We start from the raw sequence: 23,097 nt of genomic DNA, 5'->3' as shown, positions 1-23,097 counted from the left end.
ACCATCACTCAAGACTGGAAGGGTGACACTAGACACCACCTAGGAGACATTTCAAATATTACTTTAAGCCATTTTAAAAGTTAATAGAACAACAGGGTTTGCATCACAATGCATTTTCTGAACAAAAAGAAGTGTGAAACTTTAATGTCTGGCATTATTGACTGACTGCAGTCCCCTGTGATTTATGAGGCACAAGTCAAAAATGAAAGGCAACATCAGCCGCGTTCTGTAAAATCAGGGACAGTTGAGAAGTATGGCTGTATGCTTGTCTGTGTGTTTATATATGACTGGGTGAATGTATCCATGAGTGCAATCAAGGGAGGAGGGGTCTGTGTTGGGGGGATCTCTGTGAATGTGTGTGTAAATACCTGCATGTGTGTGGGAGAGTGAATGAGGTGGGCACCTGTGCCAAAGTGATATATGGGCCACCAACAGTAATTACTACCCGAAAGTACTATCCAGCACTAGTGGTCACTACAAACAATCCAGAGACATACAGATCAGCTGATAATGAGGTCTTACTGACAGTGTCCAGTCATCTACATGAATCACATTCTCCATGATCACGGAAACTGCTAGTTTTGCTTGTAGCAGTTTCTGTGAGCACAGGAGAACCCCTCTTAATCCCTTTCCATGTCGGACTAGATACATCTCGGGAATATAATCTCCTTTAAAATGCTATGCATACATGTCACATTGTACATGTCATATCTATATATTGCACAATAATTTGAAATCCCCATTTCCATTCAGATTTTAGATTTTACATTACACATGCAGACATCCATCCAAACACAAAGACACACACATGCACACAAATATACCACAATACAATTAAATATTCCCAGCCTGAGCTTCTTTAAATTGTTAAAACAACCAAAAGATATATATTTAGCCAAACTAATATCCAGAAATAATCTCATATCTAAAAAATGTAAAAAGAAATGATGGCATGTGTAAAAAAAAATGGTATCCCTCAGGGACTGGGAGATGTTGTCATGTGCGTGCAGTTTTAACTCAAGTCCCTAATCAGATGGTTCCATTCCTGCTTTGAAGCTTCCATCTGGTGCCATTGGGAAATGTTCTGTGTATGCCACCTCCAAGAACAACCACATCTTCAAAGCAGCAAAGAAATAACACATTCATTTACAACAATGAATGTTATTTAAACAATCAGTTGATTCTGCTTTTTGTATATTGTTCATTGTAATTGGTATGTCTTTTATTTTTTGACAATAAATAAACGGACTTTGAGAGTGAATGAAAACAATGTGGCACTAAATTAAATGGGGTTACATCACTACAGGATATTTTAATCATGAAACATGGTATCTCTGACATAAATACCAGAATTTTATACAGCTCTGCCATCCATGTTATTTATTTCTTTACTTAAAACCATGAGGACAGCAATGCCAATGCAATTATGTGACATTCACAGCTAAATCCAGGAAAGATTTATTATTATTATATAGTAAGAAAAAGATTTATAAGGTTTAAATTCCTACCATAAAAAATGAATGTTCTGTTCAGTATTACAGCTCTAAATGTAATGTTTCAAAACTGGTGCACAACGGCAGTTTAACATCTTGGAGAACTGATATCCTGAAGTATAACAGCGCATTTCAATAGCTGATATATATTTAGGGAGAGGGTGCATGCATGCCACATTATGCATCCAGAATTTGTAACTTTATAACAGCATAATAAAAAAAATAAATAAATAAAATAAAAAAAAAACAGAAAGATATGCACCATCTGTTTGCAGTAACCATCTCAGCAAATATCCTTCTAGTAAGTTACAGGTCTTTTGACCATAATCCAATCAGGAACTTTTAACTTCTTTTGTAAAGAAAATGTATCCTTTAATATATACACTCAACAGCTACTGGCATGGTCTCACCTACTTTTTGTTGACCAAATTTGTCCCATTTCATATGCCGTATTTAGCAGGAAGGACCTGATGCCGTACTGAGCTGTGTAGGTGAAATTTTGACATGACACCAGTGAAGTTTCCCTGCTGTTTGCAGTGGAAAGTATTCCCATGGACAGATATGGGCTTCTATGGTTTGGCAGTTTAAGTCAAGAGAATTAAGGCTATGAACTGCTATGAGCTGCTAATGACTGTCATCATGAAGTCCTGGATTTGATTCCCTTAATTTCTACTTGGAAGTAATAAGCCTGTATAAGAACTAATCTAATCATGGATAGATCATTTCTGAGCAAGTCTAGTTCATAGAACTAATTAACGTAATGTGTCAAATAAATGTGCATCTTTTTTTACAAAGGATAAATATTTCCTTCCATGATGCCCTTCCAGACTCTCCCATTCTGAGGTGATAAACAGAATTATAATAGTTGACATTATAAGGACCAAAGCATGTGTTTTAAAGTAAAATATGTGACCAAGGGAGTAGTCCAAGACCATGCTCTTTCTATGTAAGGCCACAGCCAGCATTTACAGTATGGACTTGTCTAGTCTTTTTGAGGCAGCTTGTGCCCTGCTGCAGCAACCAGTTTTCTGTGTGAGGGGTACAATAAATACAAACACTACACTGAAGCATTTAAGGTTTGATTTCTTTCTGAGAGTCGTACATATTTCTTCACCATCTCCGAGAAGTGGTGATATATCTGTGTGGTGTCCACTGGTAAAAAAAAAAAATGGTTTTGTAAATTTCACGTGAATTAAGTCAGACTACAAATAACATTTTCAGTTATTTTTGCATCAATTCATTGCCATCTAAAATTTTGTCCAAAACTCTGCAAAAAAGTTACTTTAATGCATTGAGTTTCAAAGTGATACAGAAATTTACATAACAGGTTTACGGTGATGATAACTACACTGACACCAGATAGAGTGAAACATCTAGAAATGCCAGTGACTTGCCTGAGGACCTTGTTCTGTGCTGGGGTCAAACGGGCTGCCTACCACTCGTCTCTTCGCACGCTCCATACTTCTCCTGACAAAGTCGTCATAGATGGCTTCTTCAACGTATACTCGTGAGCCTGCTGTGCAGCATTGACCTTGGTTAAAAAACACTCCCTGGTGTGCCTGCTCGACAGCGTAGTCTACTGTAGATACAAAGTAAAAATACACGTTGAGATTACTCAGTACCAGGAAACGGGAAAGCACTGATCTATGGATCTGTGAAATGAAATTTTCAAAATGGCTGTATACATGAAAGACAATTTTATGATGGTTACAGCAGAATCGATGTACCTTAAATACTACAGAAAACAGTGCATTAGCTACCTCATTCTACTGAACTTTGCAGGTGATTGTTTTTCTCAGGTTAAAACTCTCAAAATGTATTAAGCTGTATTCATACCTCTCTCAACCTCTTCATGCAAGAAATCTAGACAAAGCCTAAAATAGTAGGGGGGTAGGGCAAAGGCCAAAAATAGGGACATATTTTAAACAGAACTCTTATAAATGTAGAAAGTTGGTAGAATAAAGGGATTTGCATTGGCATGCATTTTCGTAAGGCTATGAAGACTGAAACGCAAATGAATGTCTTTATTTAGTGACTTCAATCCTCAGTGATTAGCCAGAAAACCACAACTTTTACGATGAACAGACCACAAATATAAGGCAAGATTCTGCACTTCTGTGAAAATCTGGACAGTTGAGAGGTATGTTTGGAGACTATCCACTTTGGGAAAGTGAAAGCTTAGTAATATAATAGCTAACAGTTTTCTTTCAAAGGCAAATTGCCCTACTTAGATTATTACCATATTCTAACTATGACATATGATTTAGAAAATGGATATAGATAGAAATATTACTAAAATAGGACACACGCTTCTAAGGAACCCTTTTAATGCGGTGCCCTTATCTCTGTTAACAGCTTGTACAGTGTCATCATCAGATGGGTGGGGGTCTGCTCTTTCTAGACAGAGAAACTTTGACCATAACTATAACTTATTTCACTGTATGGCTCTCATATATAGTTGCTAAGAATTTTTTTTATAAGTGGACTACGCCACTGCCCATTATGAGAGGGGAGTATCTGTGTGCATGTATGTTGTGCATTCAGTATGAAAAGGAATTCCACATACACATCAGTATCATTGAGAGCTGTGACACACTTCAATGGGAACCTTTAATTATATAAATATATTAATCTGTGACTAGTTATGCCCAGTGCAGGATCCCCATGGAACTCCTGTACAGGATTCCCTTGAAACCATGTTCCCTCTTCTATTACTAATTCCTAGTATGGTGGTCATATTGGCACATTATCTTCTAGCAGCCACCTCAGTGTGGCAGCTTCCACGGGAAACTGTTCTTCTGTGTATTACTCCCCATATGCTTGCACCCATAAAAGTCTATCCTCTGCTAAGAATCACTTGCAATGTGGAGGCCCATATGGGATCATACTCCTCTGCTAGAAGGAATTCCCAGTACTGTAATTCCCATGGGACCATGTTCCTTTGTGTGAATTGCTCCCAATATGGTAATCCCCATATCTCATTGCTAGGAGTCACTCCAAATATGGTAGCCCATATGAGATCATGCTTCTGTACTAGGAAACATTGCTAATAATGTGGTCTCATTTGAACATGTTCCCCTGCTGGAAACCATTGCCACAGCAGGGACCCCAATGCATTATACATCTCATTTAGGACTCATTCACAATGTTATGGCCCCCATGGCATCATGAACGTCAGTTAGGACTCATTCATAATGTGACAGCCCCATGGCATCATCCATCTTAGTTAGGATTCATTTACACTGTGGTGGCTCCCATGACATCATGAACCTCAGGAGTCATTCACAATGTGATAGCCCCATGGCATCATCCACCTTAGTTAGGACTCATTCATAATGTCATAGCCCCATGGCATCATCCACCTTAGTTAGGGCTCATTCACAATGTGATAGCCCCATGGCATCACTCACCTTAGTTAGGACTCATTTACAGTGTGGTGGCCCCCATGGCATCAAGCATCTCATCTAGGAATCATTCTCCATGCAGTAGCCTCCATGGCATCATGCTCCTCAGTTGTGACTCATTCCCAGTGTGGTAGCCCCCATGGCATCATGTACCTCTGGCAGGACTCATTCAAAATATGATAGCCCCATGGCATCATCCACCTTAGTTAGGACTCATTCATAATGTGATAGCCCAAGGCATCATGCACCTTAGTTAGAACTCATTCCCAATGTGGTAGACCCAGTGGCATCATGCACCTCAACTGAGACTCATTCATAATGTGGTGACCCCAATTTAACCTTTCCCCTCTTGCATCATGTTTTGCAGCACAAAATAAACTTTTGTCAAGTACCCAGGAAGTATGGAAACAGTATACTTGCAGTCTAGAAGTACTAGGATTATAGCTCCCCCTGACATTAGGGGTGCAGGGGGAGCACCCCTCCCCCGCATTACAACTTTTATTTGGAATGAGGAAGAAAGCAGGAAACAGAATCAAACTGAGCAGGTAAAGGATGGTTCAATAACAGATTCAAAGCAGCAAGTAAAACAAAAGAACTAGCTAACACAACACTGTATAAAACACTTGTTTAATCTAAAAAATAACAGTAAAAAGTATATAACAGATACAAAAGAACCAGCTAACACAGCACTGTATAAAACACTTGTTTAATCTAAAAAATAACAGTAAAAAGTATATAACAGATACAAAAGAACCAGCTAACACAGCACTGTATAAAACACTTGTTTAATCTAAAAAATAACAGTAAAAAGTATATAACAGATAAGCACTTTCAAACCAAAGGTGCTTCATCAGATCTAAAAACAAAATAACAAACAGTGCTTGAATGCAGTCAGGAAAGTTCAAAATCACCTGGTCATCACCTGACCTCAGCAAGGGTTTTAAAGGTATATGCTCATTTAATCCTTTCCCTTTGTCAGACTGTAAAATTAGTATAACCTCCTCTGGCTCCTTCATTCAACATTGTAACATTCACACTGATCACAAACAGCCAAACAGACCAGGTTCCTACTAGTACAGTTGGCATAGAAGTTGAATTTAAAAGTACGTCCAGTAACAGGATGTAAAAAGGTATCATCAGTTTGAATGTACTTAACACGTGTTACATAATCTGCATGGATGTGTCCGTTTCCTAACCGATATACAGGATCAATTGCTAACTAGAGGTTTGTAGCAAAGTAGTTTCTTACTGGAACTATTATTTATAATGTGGATGTTACTATGTTGGCAAGACGAATTGAATGTTGAAGAATCGTATCAGGGAACACTTATATGAAATAACCAGATGTGACAGTAGGAATGCTTTATATAAGCATATTTGTAACACTGGTATTGAACACTCTTTTAAGTTTTTAGTTTTGGAATCATTGAACATAGGAGCCAGAGGAGGTGATGTTAAAACAAAAAAAGAATACTTAGAAGTTAAATGGTAGCTAATTTTACAATCTGACAAAGGCAAAGGATTAAATGAGCATATACCTTTAAAAACCCTTGTTGAAGTCACGTGACTTGACCAGGTAATTTTGAACTTTCCTCACTGCATTCAAGCACTGTTTGTTAGTTTGTTTTTGGATCTGATGAAGCACCTTTGGTGTGAAAGCTCTCATCTGTTATATATTTTTTACTGTTTTTATTTTTTTAGATTAAACAAGTGTTTTATAGAGTGCTGTATTAGCTGGTTCCTTTATTTTACTTGCTGCTTTTATTTGGAATGGTTTTCTTACATAATTTGACTCTGCAATATATATTTTTTTATCAGTGAAACAATACAAAAACAGTACAGGGTAAATGCAGCACCACGTAGATAGATTAAGCCAACTAGTACAAACAGAAAAGTGGTGATAGATTAAGCCAACTTTTTTTTTTTATTTCTGATTTCTGATTTCTTTGTTTTCATAGCTTAACATTTTGAATTTGATTTTAATGTGTTACTGTTAGTATCTGTATATTAAGTACTGGCATATTGCAGGCCTGTCTAATCTATACAAATAGTATGTTGGAACAGCAAGGAAAAATATGATGGTGCATAGTAAAACATTTATGTTTTTAACTTATATTTGGTCTCACTCGATGAATAATGTTTTGGATTGCTTTGTCTTCACTTTTTCACTGGTCGGTATGCTCATACCTATCAATTGTCCCTGCTTTTCAGGGATGCATTTGATATGGACTCCAAATTTACCTCCGTCTCTCTTAATCCCTTGTAAAAATGGTGACCTTTGGTGAAAGGTTGTGAACTGTCCTTAAGTAAATAATGACATTAATTAGAGGTGTATACTTCTTTTACTTTAGAAAATGTATATTAATTCACAATCCCTTATTCTTCCAACATCTCAAGTTAATAGTTCTAACACTTTAAAAAGTGTCCCTACTTTTTACTAGATTTTTTGTTCATTCTGATGAAATTTTATCTGACTCATTTGAGAGCTGTCAGCATGCTTGATTCTACAGTGTAATTTCTGTAATTTTTGTGTATCAGATAAATCATTTGAGTCCAGGTGTCACACAAATAAAATTATCTTTCTCGCCCTTACAGTTTTAGCTGTGAATAATACTCCACGTTCTACACAGAAGTAAATTGTGTACAACAGGAAATGACTCCACTGTTAAATCGGCAATGATTTCATTATATGGCCAAACTAGAAATGTATAGTAATAAGTGATATTTCTAGTCAAGATAATGTTAGGACAAACAGGACTTCAAAAATTATTGTACATTCCTCCTGCCTTTAGAACTCCATTATGGAAAAAAAGCACAAACATAACATTCTTAGGAAATAGTACGCACATACCTTTGGCATGCATAGGGATGGATTAAATTATGTTTAAGGGTAAAAACATGGCAATGGATATCATGTTACAAAAAGCTTCATGCAAAAGAAATTGCTGTTCTTATAGTACCTTGTTTTTCTTGACAGCCAAACATGTAATCTGCTTTTTACCCATTGTTTGAATTATGTTGTACTTAAGCACATTAAAATGCATCCAGACAGCATCAGAATCAGCTGCTATGAAAATAAAGTTACTCCAGTGTTGTTTTCATGAGATAGTATATGCACATAACAAAAAAAATAATGAATGAAAGAAAAGACATTCACATTTTGCTAAAAGCTGAGCTAGCCAGATTTATTGTATGGTATGTTTTTTATCTTCTCTATACTTTAGCTATAGTGATCCTTTACTCCCAGCATGTTCCTTAGGACTTGCTTCTTTTCCCTTGTTATGCTTTTAGTTTTATTTATTTATTTATTTGTTGGCTGGTTTATGCTTTCTCCAAGAAATAAGCATCTAAACTGTACTTTGGAGCTTTGGCTACTTTATTCCTGGGTAAATGTAGCTCTGGGAAACTGATGAGACCGATAAAGTATTAAACACAAGTACATTTTTGCTATCTAGACATTTATTGTGTGATGTGACTTAAGCCATTGAACTATGCATGTTTGCTAAAAACAATAGCAGAAAGACTTATTCAGTACAACTTAGTAAATGATCCTATAATGCTTTGCATTAAGGAGTAAAGCTAAGCAGCAGTGACTTTAAGTTATTGATGTAGATTATCATTTCTTGTAATGAAAAATATTAACAACGTATATGGACATCATATCCTGCAGTTATACACTTTACTAAGTCCATGAAAAGCTTACAACATGGCATGCTGAATTTGTAGTACAGACGGATGGAGATCAGAGAGTGTCCTAGGTAGCTCAGGGCCTGAGACATGAAAGGTCTTATCTATGAAGGAACCTTAAATTGGGTTCAGGTTAGGTGATAATCAGTAGGAAAGGCATTATTTCTTCTCCCAAGAGCAATTACACTACTGTTTATTGCATTAAGTCTGAGGTCGTGGTCAGAACACCAGGTGCTGACAATATCTGGACCTTTTTGGAGAATACAAGAGTCTGTGTGGGGTATAAGTAATGACACTTAGCTTGTAGTCATCTGTAAAGTTAGTTAACCACAAATCTTGGACATCTGTCATCACACCTCAGGAGCAGATGCCAAAAAGAACGGTTTATTGCACAGAGCAATGAGGGGCTCCACCAGTGACTACGCAGTCACCAGTGACTACGCTGTCACCAGTGACTATTCTGTTGGATCAGAAGGAACCACCAAGTCTTACCATGTGTGTATGATCAGAGACCAGTTAGCGGTCCAGTAGTGTAGATGCTACTATTGATAAGCTTGATTAAGACCCATTCCATAATTTTACAGACAATATTAGTAAGGCTAATGGGATAATCATTTTCAGTGTTAATTACAGCACTGCCTTTCCATGCAGGAACCACAACTGCTGTTCTTTAGAGCTCAGGTACATACCCTGTGGAAAGGCTGAGATTAAACATCTTAAGAAGGGGTTTAGCAACAACACTTCCTGCGCTAAAAATGAGGCCGCATGCTATATGTTCTGGGCCCATGGAGTAGTATTTTTAGAATATGCAATATATTTCATAATTTTGTCCATATTGATAATAGTAGGAACATTGTTAAAGATTCAACAGAAGAGACTTTGGGGTAAAGCTGGAGAAAATTCTGAGCTTTATTTGTCAGCAAAGACATTTGTTAAGACTTAAGCATCAGGCCAGGTAGTGCTGTTCACTCGGTGTTTAGTGTGGTATTTATTGAATATTGCTTTTAATACCCTAGTACAAATAAACAAGCCTTGACATCATCCTTTGAAGAGTTAGCCATCTTAAATTCATATTCAACCTTCCCCTTTGTAATGATGCTGTTGTATCTTTTGGCTTTTCCTGGTTAGGGGTCGCCACAGAGGAACTCCGGTCTGCTAATGATTGGCAGTAGATTTTTACGTGCCGAGTTGCCAGCCCTGATGCAGAACCTTCAACGAAGGTACGCCCATTCACGCATGTCTCCACATAGAAGACGCTTTAGCTGAGAATCGAACAGGACAACGTCTTACTGTTAGGCGACAATGCTACTGCAGCACCACCACCGCAAATACTCCCCTTTGTAATGATGCAGTTATAAATTTCTGGAGACCTGCTTATAGTCCTCCATCCATCTGATGGTGATTTATTTTTTTAACAACTCAAACAAATGTTTCTTCTAGTCATAACATTTGTTTGTCTGTGAGTTCCACTGCAGGGTTTTACCCATATATTTTCCACTGCAGTTATGAATAACAGTTAATGACCTATTCATATATTGGTTGAGATGACTGCAAAGCTTATAGGTAAATATGGTAGCTTTAGAGATCACATCAGCAAGGAACCAGTCACTTGTGAAACTCTTAATTCCCACAAATAGATATATAAGGTGAGCTTTATAATTGTCCCTAAATGTTGTTGAATTTGTGGGCAGTTTTATACTTCTTTTGATGAAAAAAAGTTAACCCCTTCTTGATCAGATTTCATCATCAGAGTGTTACTTTTTATTATGTGTGGATGGATGAAGAAAAAACACACATGCCATAGGAAAAAGAAATACAAGTCCACTGGAAAGTGAAATGTACATGTCTTACTATACATCCCAAGTAATTCTGCTAGCTGTGGCTTGGCCTTATTGATTAGTAGTCAGTATGCATGGTTGGCTAACACAGTGTCTGAAGATGATGATTGTATGATTCTGATGGTTAGAGTTACCATAAATGGTACAAAGGTGTTGTTGGGATCATGCTATGAGCTGCCAATCTGGATATGACCAGCTTTATGACACCTTTTGTGGGGTTGTCTGGTTATGAATAAATCTTCTCTGTAGTGTTATTACATAGTTAGAATATTGTGCTAGACTCTCAGCTTGACAGAAAATTATATTGTTTGTTAAATTACAGAAAAAGGCAAAACCCCTGATAACCTCTGTACATTGGTTGTTCTTTAGTGAATATCAATGGAGGGGATAGGCAGCTCATGTACAGAGTACGCAATTTCAGTTCCCTGTCCTGACTAGATGTTTGTTGGTATCCAAGACATGGTCTTCTTAAGTGTTAGAGGCCACACTCTGTCCAGTAATAAAACTGGATTAATGTCCACTATACCCCTCACCTCTCCCTGATATTGCAGAACATATCTGATTTTTGCCTCATATTTTTGGTCAAGCCTTCATTTTTACTTTCTTCTAAATTACTTTAGATTACAGTCAGTCAATAATGCCAAATATTGGTGTTTCATACGTGTTATTGTTCAGAAAATGTATCTGGGTGCCAAATTGGTTGTTCATTTAACTCTTTAACTGAATTAGAATAAGGTTTATATACTGTCTCCATTAATACCTTCAGTTATTTCTCTACTCTTGCAGTCTAGGAAGGATGTACAGCATATGGTGCCTTCCTAGCATATTTTGCTGATCAGCCTGTGATCTAAAGGCTCTAGCAAGCTGGAAGGAACATATTTTAACATGGCTGCTCAGCAAAGAATCTGCAGGTTTAATTCAAGGTATATGACCCAGCACATCATGTGTATGTGATGGGACAAATTCTGGTAGAGGCCAGGTGGTTAAGGACTCCTATGGAAAGGAATCCCTGGATGTGCACAAGGCTTTTGACTATGCACGCTGATGCAAGCTCCATGTTATAGTAATGAGTTTCGTCTGAGGTTCATCAAAAACATGTATTCTATCCCATCAATGATTTTACCCATTGTATAATGTTTTAGGCTTAAGGTAGATACAAGACATGTCTCCAGAATAACCCCCTTTTTATTTTATTTTACACTTGAGATGCAGATCAAACATTATTAATCATAATGTCACAACGGCACCAATGAAAAAAGATGGATCCAGGTTAAACCACTGGCATATAAACTCATCTTGCTGGGATCATCTGGAAGGTACCTTAGGTAATAAAAAATATTTTTTTTTCAATTTAACTACAATCAACACTAGGGCAAACAGAAAATGATAGAGAATGCTAAGTGGGGGAAAAACAGTTTTTTGTAGATGTTTTCATTGGTTCTAGAACTGAAGCATCTGTTAAAAAGGGATATACATATAAAGGAGTCTGCATGTCCTCCCTGCTGTTGTGTGGGTTTCCTCCAGGTGCTTCAGTTTCCTCCCACATCCCAAAGACATGCTGTAGGTGGATTGGACACTCTAAACTGGCCCAAAGTTTGAATGTGTGTGTGTGTGTGTGTGTGTGTGTGTGTGTGTGTGTGTGTGTGTGTGTGTGTGTGTGTGTGTGTGTGTGTGTGTTTGTGTGTGTGTGCCTTCACTGGGCTGGCAACTCAACACTGTAAAACTCCACTGCGAATCATTTTGTGGACCGTTGTTCTGCTGCGGTGACCTGTAATGGGAAAAGCCAAAAGGTGAAGAAAAAATAGGGCATATAAAATTTTACACAGAGGAGGACAGAAAATATTTGATAAAAAGAACAGAGATGCCACTTAAAAAGAACAGTGAAAAGAAATGTGTAGGGATCCCAAGGATGCAACACAATTCAGAAAATGTAAAGATTCTTGCATGGAAATATTTTCATTTGTATTTTTATGCCTCAAGCAGACCTCTTAGGACTTCTTCCTCCGGCAGATAGCAAGTGTTGGAGTTACAATGGGGAAGGTAGAGGAAACTGGGAATTTGTTTTTCAGAATGCCATAAGTTGGCAGATTTTAAAAGTTCCCTTCAAAGTACTTTGACAGAAATCTTGGGGTAACAAATGGTAGTAACTTAGGAAATGATTGTTTTGAGCTGAGATATTGGATCTGAATTTTTGGATATACTAAGGTTTTACTAACTTGAAGGTTATTGGCTGCCAAAAAAAAAACAATTCATAAAAAATCTAAGGCAACCATAATAGAAGTTTTGAATATTGAAATGGAGGTGGGATATTCAGAAAGGGGAAGGGAAGGAAAATATTTAATAGAAATACACCGAATTATTAGGGAAAATAATTCAGTAAGAGTTCCATTTGTATCATAGTGCAGAATAATGCTCAGGAGTATAATTTATTTATTTATTTAAATTTGTTGACCGGGAGTGTCCGACTGGACGTAGGTGCATTTTCAGCGGAGGCCCGGGGAGAAAAGCTCCACAGTTAAAATAGACAGTATTTACACTGGATTACATAGTGATTAACTATTTACATAGCAATTACTTACAACATATTTACAGATGAAGAACATAGTACATCAGTAGACAACTAGAATCTTTATCTGTGAAGTGCATACCAGACATTAACAAATGTTACAAGAAGAAGAAGTTCGTGATGTGTAATAAGTACTAGGCTTATGAGCATCTGAGCTTGCTATAATCAAGGTAGTTAGTGGAGTGGAAAGAAAGGTAGTGGTTGGATGGGGTGGATGATATTAGAGTGGGAGTTGCAAGGGCATAGCCAGCATGTTTTTAGTTGCACTTTTAGTAAAGTTTTGAAGTGGGTGCATGATGGTATGGAGGTAATTGTGGGTGGAAGGGAGTTCCATAATTTAGCTATGGTGCAAGAGAATAGTGCTTCACCAGCAGAGTTATTGGCTTTAGTGATCTGCAAGTGATTTTTGTTGCTGGATCTTAGTGGTCTGGTGGTGCGATAGGGTTGGAGTAGATTCTGGAGGGATGGGACATTTAGTGGATGGTTTACTAGTTTGTGGGCGAGTGAGAGTTGATACCACTGAAGGAGGTGAGGGAGTTCAAGCCAGCCCAGTTCAGCAAGTGAGAGACAGTGGTGACTACGGTAGGATGCCCCTGGTGGCGAATTTGGCGATTTTGTTGTAGTAGGTCTCTAGCTTGTTTAGATCACATTGCCTTAGGTTGGTATATATTGGAGAGGCATAAAGTAGGGTGGAGATAAGGTGGGAATTTGCTATTGAAATCTTTGCTGCTTTGGTGAGAAATTGCTTATTTCTGTATAAATCTCCTAGTTTTTTGTGGACTTTTTTTATAGTCATGGATATGTGAATGTCAAATTTTAGTTTATTGTCTATTTCCACTCCTAGCAATTTGGTGTGTTCAGTTGGGTATATAGTGGTGTTGTCTTTTGCCGTGATGTTAAAGTGAGAGTTGTTTTGAGTATGTTTGGTGGGTTGGAAGATGAGTAGTTTAGTTTTGTTTGGGTTGAGTATTAATCTGGCATCGGATAACCATGTTTCAACAGAGGAAAAGGCTTCCTGTGTGACTTTTTGCAGTTTTGGTAGGGACTGGGCTGAGCAGATGATGGTCGAGTCATCTGTGTATTGTATGAGTGTGCCATGTTTGGTGGCAAAGGCTAGATTATTGGTGTAAACAGAGAAGAGTAGGGGTCCAAGGATGGATCCTTGGGGAACCCCTATGGAGACAGGTAGTTGGGGAGATATGTCATTCTGCCATACAACGGATTGTTGGCGGTCAGACAGGTAACTCTGAAACCAGTTGGTGACCGATTGTGAGAAGGATAGGTTATTGAGGACAGAGATAAGTTGTTTGTGTGGGACCATGTCAAATGCTTTAGATAGGTCTAGGAAAGTAGCAGAGGAGAGATAGCCATTGTTTTTATGCTGAAGGATAGTGTTAGTAAAGGAGAGTAAGGCAGTGGTGGTGCTATGGTTTGGTCGGAAACCATGCTGAGTACTGGAAAGGAGGTTGTTAATAAGGAGGTAGTCTGAGACCTGAGAGTGTATGCATCTCTCTAGTATTTTGGAGAGTGGAAAGAGAATAGCTATGGGGCGGTAATTGGTTAGTTCTGTGGAGGGTCCGCCTTTGTGGAGGGGAATTATATGTGATACTTTCCACAGTGTGGGAACTTAACTTTCTGACAGAGATCGGTTAATCAAGATGGATACTGGGTAGGCCAGAGCATCAGCTGCAATTTGTAGGTATTCACTTGGGAGGCTGTCAGCTGCTAATTTGGTTGGTTTAAGTTTAGTTAAGAGTTCTTTTATGTTGGAGGTAGGTACAGGAGAAAAAGAGAAGACAGTGGGGAGATTACTAGTTGAAGGTGTGGGTTGGAGGGGAGGGGGGTTGTTTTGTTTAGCTAGTGATAGTATGGTTTGGGTGAAGTGTGTGTTGAATGAGGTAGCAATATTTTCTGAGGAGTGAGGGATGTTAGGAGGAGGGGTACTGACTTTACCTGGGTGGAGGATGGAGTTTATGGAGGACCAGAATTGTTTGGGGCTGTGTTGTGAGGAGTCTAGGGCAGACTGGTAGTATTGGGATTTGTCCTGTTTTATTAGCTTTTTGACTCTATTGCGTAGTTCTAGGAATTTCTGTCTAGCTGAGGGGCTTTTGGTTTTGTGCCAGTGCTCCCAGGCTTTATCCCTGTTTTTTATTTCTGGCTTAGTGGTTTTCTGTAGCCATGGGGAGGGTTGTGCTTTGGTTCTGGAGAATCTTATGGGGGCATGGTAATTAAGGATGTTCAGGAAGGTAGTATTAAAAAATTCAACTGCATCATCTAGACTGAGATACTTTAGAGGATGCCAGTTACATTCTTTGAGGGATGACATGAATGTGAGTGGGTTAAAGTTTATTTTTTTACGTATTTGACGGTAGATGACAGGTTTAGCTTGGTATAGGTATTTTTTGAGTAGGAATGTTGGGGAGTGATCACTGAGGCTATCTGATAAGCAGCCTGTTATATATGACTGGGGGCTCTTACTGACTAGTATCCAATCCAGGGTAGTGTGCTTGGTGGAGTTTTTATTTATCCTGGTTGGTGACTGGACTAGTTGAGTGAAGCCATGAAGGTGTACATACTGGGTTGGATTGTTGCCAGAACAGGATTGCCAGTCAATATTGAAATCACCTAAGATGATAGTTTCTTGGGGGAGATGGTGGGTAGACCAGCTGAGGAGGTTTTCTAGGGAGGGATGTTTTGGCCAGGTGGGAAGTAGCATCCAATTATGTTGATGGTTTTGTTTTGGTTAATTTTGAGGTTGGTATATATTATTTCTTCATTGCCTATTTGTGGAGCTGATGATTTTAAGATCTGGATGTTTAGATGCTGTTTAAATATTATAGCTACACCACCTCCTTTTTTGTTTAGCCGGTCTACTCTTAGTATGCCGTAACCTGTAGGGAGTATTTGCTCACTGGTAATGTGATGTTTTAGCCAGGTTTCTGTCAGGATGACTATATCTGGGGAGTACAAGTCTATGGTGGCATGGAGTTCATGGACTTTGTTGGATATACTTCTAATATTTAGGCATAGTAGAAGGAAGCAACTTGGCTTTCTATTGGCTATAATATGGGAGAAGTTGTGGTTTCTAGTCTGATTATGAAGATTGGGGTTGGAGATGGTAGGGCCAGGGTTGGGGTGGATGTCTCCACTTAGGGCTAGTTTTGATAAGCATGAGATTATTAGTTTTCTCAGTTTTTGAATATGTTTGTTTATAAGGGAAATAAAGTTTAAGGGAAAGCAGGAATTGAGCAATTGTATGTAATGGAGTAAATGAAACGTGTTGAAAGAAAACATATCTGTATATTGCACTGCTATAATAATAATGCAAGCTATTACTATGGTTTCTTTTCTACTAATGTATGTAAATTCATATTGTAAATTAGAATGTGAGGATTTAAAATGGATGTTTACAAAAATGGGCATTTATCACACTAGTACAATAAATAAATAAAACTAATGTTTTTCCAGTTTATTCAGACTCCTAAGATACTGAAGACATGGACCAGTGGAGCTTATGCTGTGCCCTACAGAGTATCAAGCATTTAGGAACCCATCTACACACAGATTTAGCCAAGATGCACCAAATCAGTTTAGAGGGGGTAAAAGTTTTGAACAATTTTGGCCATTGGTCACTGTTGTTCCTCTACACAGTCAGTTGACTTGATGTCAGGGATAAATGTGATACTGAGAGTAGCTTATTCACTGTTTATTTTCCTGAAGGAGTTGAATAAGGCTTACTTTTCACCTTTACTCAGGGTTATATCTAATTCTGAGTGGCAAAATATGTCTATGACACAGATGACTCAATAATTAATGTTGCCAATCAAAAGGAGACAGGTGGGGCCATGTGGTCAAAATTCTCTCATCCATCTTGGGGCAGGAAGAGGTTTGGTCCCGTGCAATGTTGACACCTTCTGGAAGATAGATGTAATGCATATGGCACACAAGACAAGCGTAAGATCATTGTTCACTTGGTGCTACTGAGATGGACTTACCCAGTATCCTATGTCATGCAGATGTAAAAGAGTGCAGATGTATGAAGGAAGATGAACAGTAGAAAAAACAAAGTCCAGATATGGACAAAGGCAACCAAAAGTCTATTCCAGCTGGTTTTATTATGAAAGTCAGAGAATCAAAGAATCCTTTGTACCTCATCTTGCTGCCTTCCCTGAGGATTTGGAATACTTCAAACATCCCATTTTTAAATTTGAGCAATTAAGAATCAAGTCACGTGACCCGTTTAATTAGATTCATTGCTACTTTAAAATTATACTTAATAAAATGCATGATATAATTAATATGCAGTAATATAATCAATATAAAACAAACATAATTAAACTTAATAAAATATTATTTAATTTATAATTTATCTGGCAGCTATCACAGCGAATTAAGGTTAGGAGCTGCAAAAGAGCTACTTCCTGCAGTCCAGGTCATGATTCTCTCTATCTCTACTTGCCTACTGTTTGATTCTAAGCAAGTCACTTAGCCAAAGTGTGCTCTAATGATGAGTCTGCAAAAGAACTGTGTCAATCACTCCAGTTAGCAAATACAAACAAATAACTGCATATTATTAAAAGATTGTCAAATACAGAAATATATTCCACATAACCATCATTCTTATAAGTATAGTCCAATAAATGTACTATAATTAATAAACAATGAAATGATGAGGTATAGGACATCTAATAAATCAATATAAAAGGTGCTCCTTTGAAAAAAACTAGTTCATTCCTTTAGGCAACATCTTGCGAAATTTAACGATAAACCCTCACACTTTTCTAAAGATCCCCTGTTCTGTTCTCTTATCAACTTTTCTTTGTATTTTAACAAAAAACACCCTGCACCTTAAACTAGCAACATTTCCCTTTTGTGTCCTTATAAAATGTTTAGCGGCAGCATTAATGTAGATGCCCCTGAAGGCATCATGTAGATATTCATGTATGCTTACATTGTAAGAACATATTATATTCCAAAAGTAATGAAAATTACAGTACATGCATTGTAAACAACCCTTTCTGTTTTGCATAATTCCTCATTTCATGTCTATTAACATTTGTAAACCAAATTTGCTATGTCTTTACGTGTTTATATACACTGCACATGTTCCATTTCTGGGTGCCACAGGGTAATGGAGTTATGAAAGTAGCCTTTTCTTTTTCTATGGGTGGTAAATAATTGCTTACCAAACAGTCGGATGTATTCCTCCTATTGTAAGCATGTTTGTCTTTTCATGATTAGGGGTCGCAATTAAAACCAATACTTTGTAACCTGAGTAATTAAACTTCTAATCTTCCAAAAATATGAACGGTATTAACGTATTATCGCAACCAGATTTGTAAGCTACTGTAATTCATAATGTCTTCATGGAACAAGGGTATCTCAAAGTAAAAAGGGGTGCGTAAACTCCAAATTAGTATTGTATCACATTGTTTCAAAACAGGAAGAGGAATAACGGCAAGATTCCTCTTCCTGGGTACTGTGCTTTACCAATGACACAATGAAAACTACAATTAACCTGCCTGGTGCTATGTATGTATGTATGGTATGTATCTCATTACTTATGGACTTCCTTTTTCAGATCATCCTGCTGACTTAGTAGACAGGCACACATTTTATGAGGGACAGACCCAAAATATGTGGGAAAAAGCTAGACATTGTGCAAAAATTTGGACAGCTGATAAATATGTATAGGTGCAATGGCAGTGAGACACAAGTGGGAATTAGGTACACTGGAGCAATCGGTCACACTAGTAAGAGAAGCAGCAGTCATGTCCAACAGCCCATTTAATTTCTGACTGTGGTAATAGTATCAGTGCATGTAACAAATTGAAAATGGACATTACCAATTTTACCTTTTACATTAACCTTTCTGCTGTAACTGAAGGGAAGCTTTGGGAATTAAGTGATGATGACAGACATTTGTGTAAACTTTGTACTTCAAGAAATCTGGCAAAAACATAAAATAAGGGTAGGACAACAGCATAAAAATCGTGCTACTTTTTAAATAGTTATACACTTTGAAAATGACACAATAAAGTGAAATAATTTTGTCACCAAGTGAACAACATATGAATGTTTTATGTATTATCGGTTAGATATCTGGTTGCAATAATATGTAAGTACCCTATTAACATCTTTACTACTTAAGCCATTGTTTTCCGATACTAGAATAATTTTTATCATTTACATCTTCCTAAAATATTCCTAGTCTATCTCTGAGGAAATTCTATTTTATTTTTAGAAGTAGACTAATGACTTGTCTAGGAATAGCTTGAACTCCTTGAAACATTTATCTAATACTGAGTGATATTAACCTCTGTATAATAGTTGTTCTTTAAATATCAGACTATGAGGAAATCTTTGACGATACTATAGTTTTCTTTTAAGAATTACAAATTCTCCATAAAGAAGAGAATTCTTAAGGGGTGCTGAGTGATACTTCTCTCCATCTATGAAAATGTTACCAGTAGTGGGGTTTCTATATAATTCTATAATTATTTGATTATTTTCGATTCACGTTGCTAAAATACCCAACAAAGAAAGAATTAACACTCCATACTTATATGTGATTACCAGGCTAACAATGTACCACTGCAAGCTTTTGAGTGGTTCAGAAGATCAAAGCATTTCTTTTATTATCATTTATTTATTTTTGTCTAGCAGCAGGTGCATTTTCTGCAGCCAGTTGAATAATACGAATAGGTCTTTTTGCAGTTCTTAATTGTGGCGTGCAATGACATAAATCTATAAATAACATATCATCTCCATATAGACGGGCAGTTGGGAGAGTTTGGGAGGTCTACTAATTAACAGAAGAGAAGAGAAGTCAAGTGAAGTGATGTGAAGTCAAGTGCAGTAAAGGTGAAGTGAAGTGAGCCTCATTGTATAGTACTTGGTTTGATACCCTCATTTTCCACATGCAAACTGTGTGACCTTGAGCAAGTCACTTAAGACACTGTTCCTAGGTTGTACACTAAAAGGGACATTTGTGTCTAATGGGGTTACCTCATTAAAAACAATAAAAAATATAAGAATGAAATGAAACAAGAATCAGCTCATAAGGCTATATTCAGTATGTGTTTTGGCAGAGATCCTAGATATTTCTGGCAAAACATAGCAACTATACAACGACCCCCCATTAATATTCAGAAATGTGCATGCTGATTGGTCAGCATGCATGTTGTAAATCAGAGTTATAGTAATGGAAAAAGGTCCGGTCGCCCAGACTTTTTCCATTACTATAACTCTTTTTTTACAGCAACAGAGAACGCAAGATCTCCGTTGCTTCACACTGTCTCGCTATGTTAAAGGAGTTTAACATAGCGAGACAGCTTTAAAAAAAGCAACGGAGATTCTCCATTGTTTTTTTTAAAGCTGTCTCGCTATGTTAAAGGAGTTTAACATAGCGAGACAGTTTGTAAAAAGCAAAGGAGATCTTGCTTTCTCCATTGCTTTTTTTCAAAACTGTCTCGCTATGTTAAATGGGTTTAACATAGCAAAACAGCTTTAAAAAAAGCAACAGAGATTGTCCGTTGCTTTCTTTAAAGCTGTCTCACTATGTTAAACCCATTTAACATAGCAAAACAGTTTGTATAAAGCAACAGAGATCTTGCTTTTTCCGTTGCTTTTGCCCACAGCTCTGATGTACTGCATAGGCATACACATGCGCAGTACATCAGAACTGCCGCAGAATACCAGACAGCTGCGGAAGGGCAGCAAGGAGGCATTGTACAATTTCATTATTTAAGAAAAGTAATTATTTTTTTCTTAAATAATGTCATTGTATAATAGCAGTAACCCACGCCTGGGTGTGGGTAATGCTGGATTTACCCACGGTTGGCTTTGTTTGGCCACTCGGGCTTTGCCGTCGTGACCAAACTACACCAACTGTGGGTAAATCCAGCATTACCCACACCCAGGCGTTGGTTATTGCTATAATATTCCACTTCAAATGGACATTCTGATCAGAAGATCATAAATGACATTTGTCCACAGTTGAAGTTTTATACAGAGACAGCTCTTGGTATTACATATAACTATCTCTAATTTTGGCATTATTTTGATAAAAGGCAAATATATGTACTTGACTCTTACCATTTTTCCACAAAGTTAAAGAAAAGTACCATTTTTTTAAACAGTGATGGAATTTGTCCAGGATGAACATTTTTGTTATGGATTAATTAACAATTCTCTGAATAAACTCTATCAGTGTTAAAATATTTGTAAATTGTTAAGGATGGCAAGCCTGGTTAGAGAGGAACAAACAGAACAACAGCAGTAACCAACTTAAAATAATGTAACCAACAATATGAAAAAGGCACACTCTCTACTGAAAATGAAATAGGAAAATTTTAGAGGGTCTCAATTGTGTATAGTCAGATCTCTGTTTTGCACATTCTAGAACAATGTTTCTTTATCTCATCTCTACAGATACCCATTACATAATCTCTTCTTTGGCACCTGCCTCCCTTGTAAAAATGTACTGTAAACTATGAGTACTCCAATTAAAATAAGACTTTCAGTGGTGATAAGTTCTTGGCAAACATATGCTACTAGAATACATTCCCTTAGAATTTATTTATTTAACATTTGTTAACCGGGAAAGTCCAACTTGGAACAAAGCCAATTTTCAGTGGAGGCCTGGGGAGAACTACTTCACACATGTCTTTGTAACATGGGAGGAAATTCACATGAATGCAGGGAGGATATGCAGACTCGGTACAGAAGGCAACCCAGCTGAGAATCGAACCAAAGAACCTCTTGCTGTGATGTGACAATGCTACCGCTGCACCAGTGGAATAGGATATAGTTTCAGTTTAGAAAAAAAATGTATTTGAATTTTTTTTTACAAAGCAGACCTAAATAGAGGTAATTGAAGTGAGTCTCTAGAGAACTGTAATGCTTGCGTCTGATGTCTTCAGCAATGACCTTCTTTGTGTGCCTTTATGAATACTGGAAAAGAAAGGCTTGAAACACAAGAAGTACAAAAACACACTTCAAAGTAGTGGATGTTGCAGATTAAGAAATTATGTAGTCGGGCAGAATGAATACTAAACAGGGTTTTAATTTATGGTACTGCCATAGTATAGTCAAATCATACAAAATGTCATGTTTTCATACAGACCTTTTGCATTGTTAATGCCTCCTCAAATGACCTGAATTACCCTGAAAATTGCAGTAAAGACCCTTTAAGAACCTGTTCTCGGCAGTGGTCTCAAACTCAAATCTCACAGGGACTAAATACAACCCTCCTCCGCTGGCAGAGGGCCACAATCCCCATGCATAAAGGGGTAAGAAAAGCATTAATGCACGCCCTCTGGAAGGGTATTGCATAAATCTAGTATTAAGGAGATGATGCAAAAATTCACACTCTCAGAGGAAAGTTACATAAATGTTAAAAAATATTCCTATCCCTTCTTCACTGTCACTAGCCATGATTTCTATAGTCACATTTGGATTTCATATATCAAGCTGAACACCAAATTTATGTTTAATATATTTGATATTCTTCATTTATGTCAGTGTCATGAAGTCTGATTTATCGACTTCACATTCAACACTGCTTTTCTTGTTTTAGTTGGAAAAAGAGAGTTGTTGCTGTTGATAATTTATTTCAGACGTTATTACTGTTATACCAAAGGTCACAGAAGTTTCCAGTCTTCTTATATGAATTCTTCTGTTGTTTACTTTGATGGCACATGTACCTTCTGCCTTCATTTGCTTCTCATTGATGACCAACCAGCCGTCTTTCACTTAACTTTAAAATTCTTTTGTGTAAAAATATAACACCACCACAGGGTTACCTGCATCCTTCTTACTAGTTTAGTTCTTCATCTTGGGCTCAGTGTATGAATACTGACAGAGCCAGCAACTCCAGGAAGCTAATCTGTCACTGATTCAGTGCCCTAATACAAATGAGTTGATAAGAAAAGGGGCAGTAAGGCAACCATTAGTCAAAGCAAAGCCGCTATTGAAACCAGCGTGTCTGCTGTGCGTACATTGGTCACTTATGAGTCACATCCAGAGCACATTGTCAGGGACGTATATTCCATGCTCAACAGCCGCATCTGACTCTGGGGGAGGTAGTTGTCGACTGCTGTTCCAGA

At 37.5% G+C, this 23,097-nt stretch overlaps 1 protein-coding gene across 1 annotated transcript in view; it reads right to left on the bottom strand.

The window, feature by feature from the left end:
• ALDH1A2 (aldehyde dehydrogenase 1 family member A2) overlaps nucleotides 1-23,097 on the bottom strand; it is a 445,853-nt gene that overhangs the window by 88,342 nt on the left and 334,414 nt on the right. The window contains exon 9 of the mRNA XM_044078904.1: nucleotides 2,888-3,072. Within this exon, the coding sequence (XP_043934839.1) occupies nucleotides 2,888-3,072 (185 nt within the window). The remainder of the gene's footprint in view (nucleotides 1-2,887; nucleotides 3,073-23,097) is intronic.

The sequence above is a fragment of the Protopterus annectens genome, chromosome 7.part1, assembly GCF_019279795.1.
Source record: "Protopterus annectens isolate FY-2018-M chromosome 7.part1, PAN1.0, whole genome shotgun sequence".
Lineage (NCBI taxonomy): Eukaryota > Metazoa > Chordata > Ceratodontiformes > Protopteridae > Protopterus > Protopterus annectens.
The sequence above is the reverse complement of the archived record's forward strand: the minus strand, read 5'-3'. Positions and strand labels throughout refer to the sequence as shown.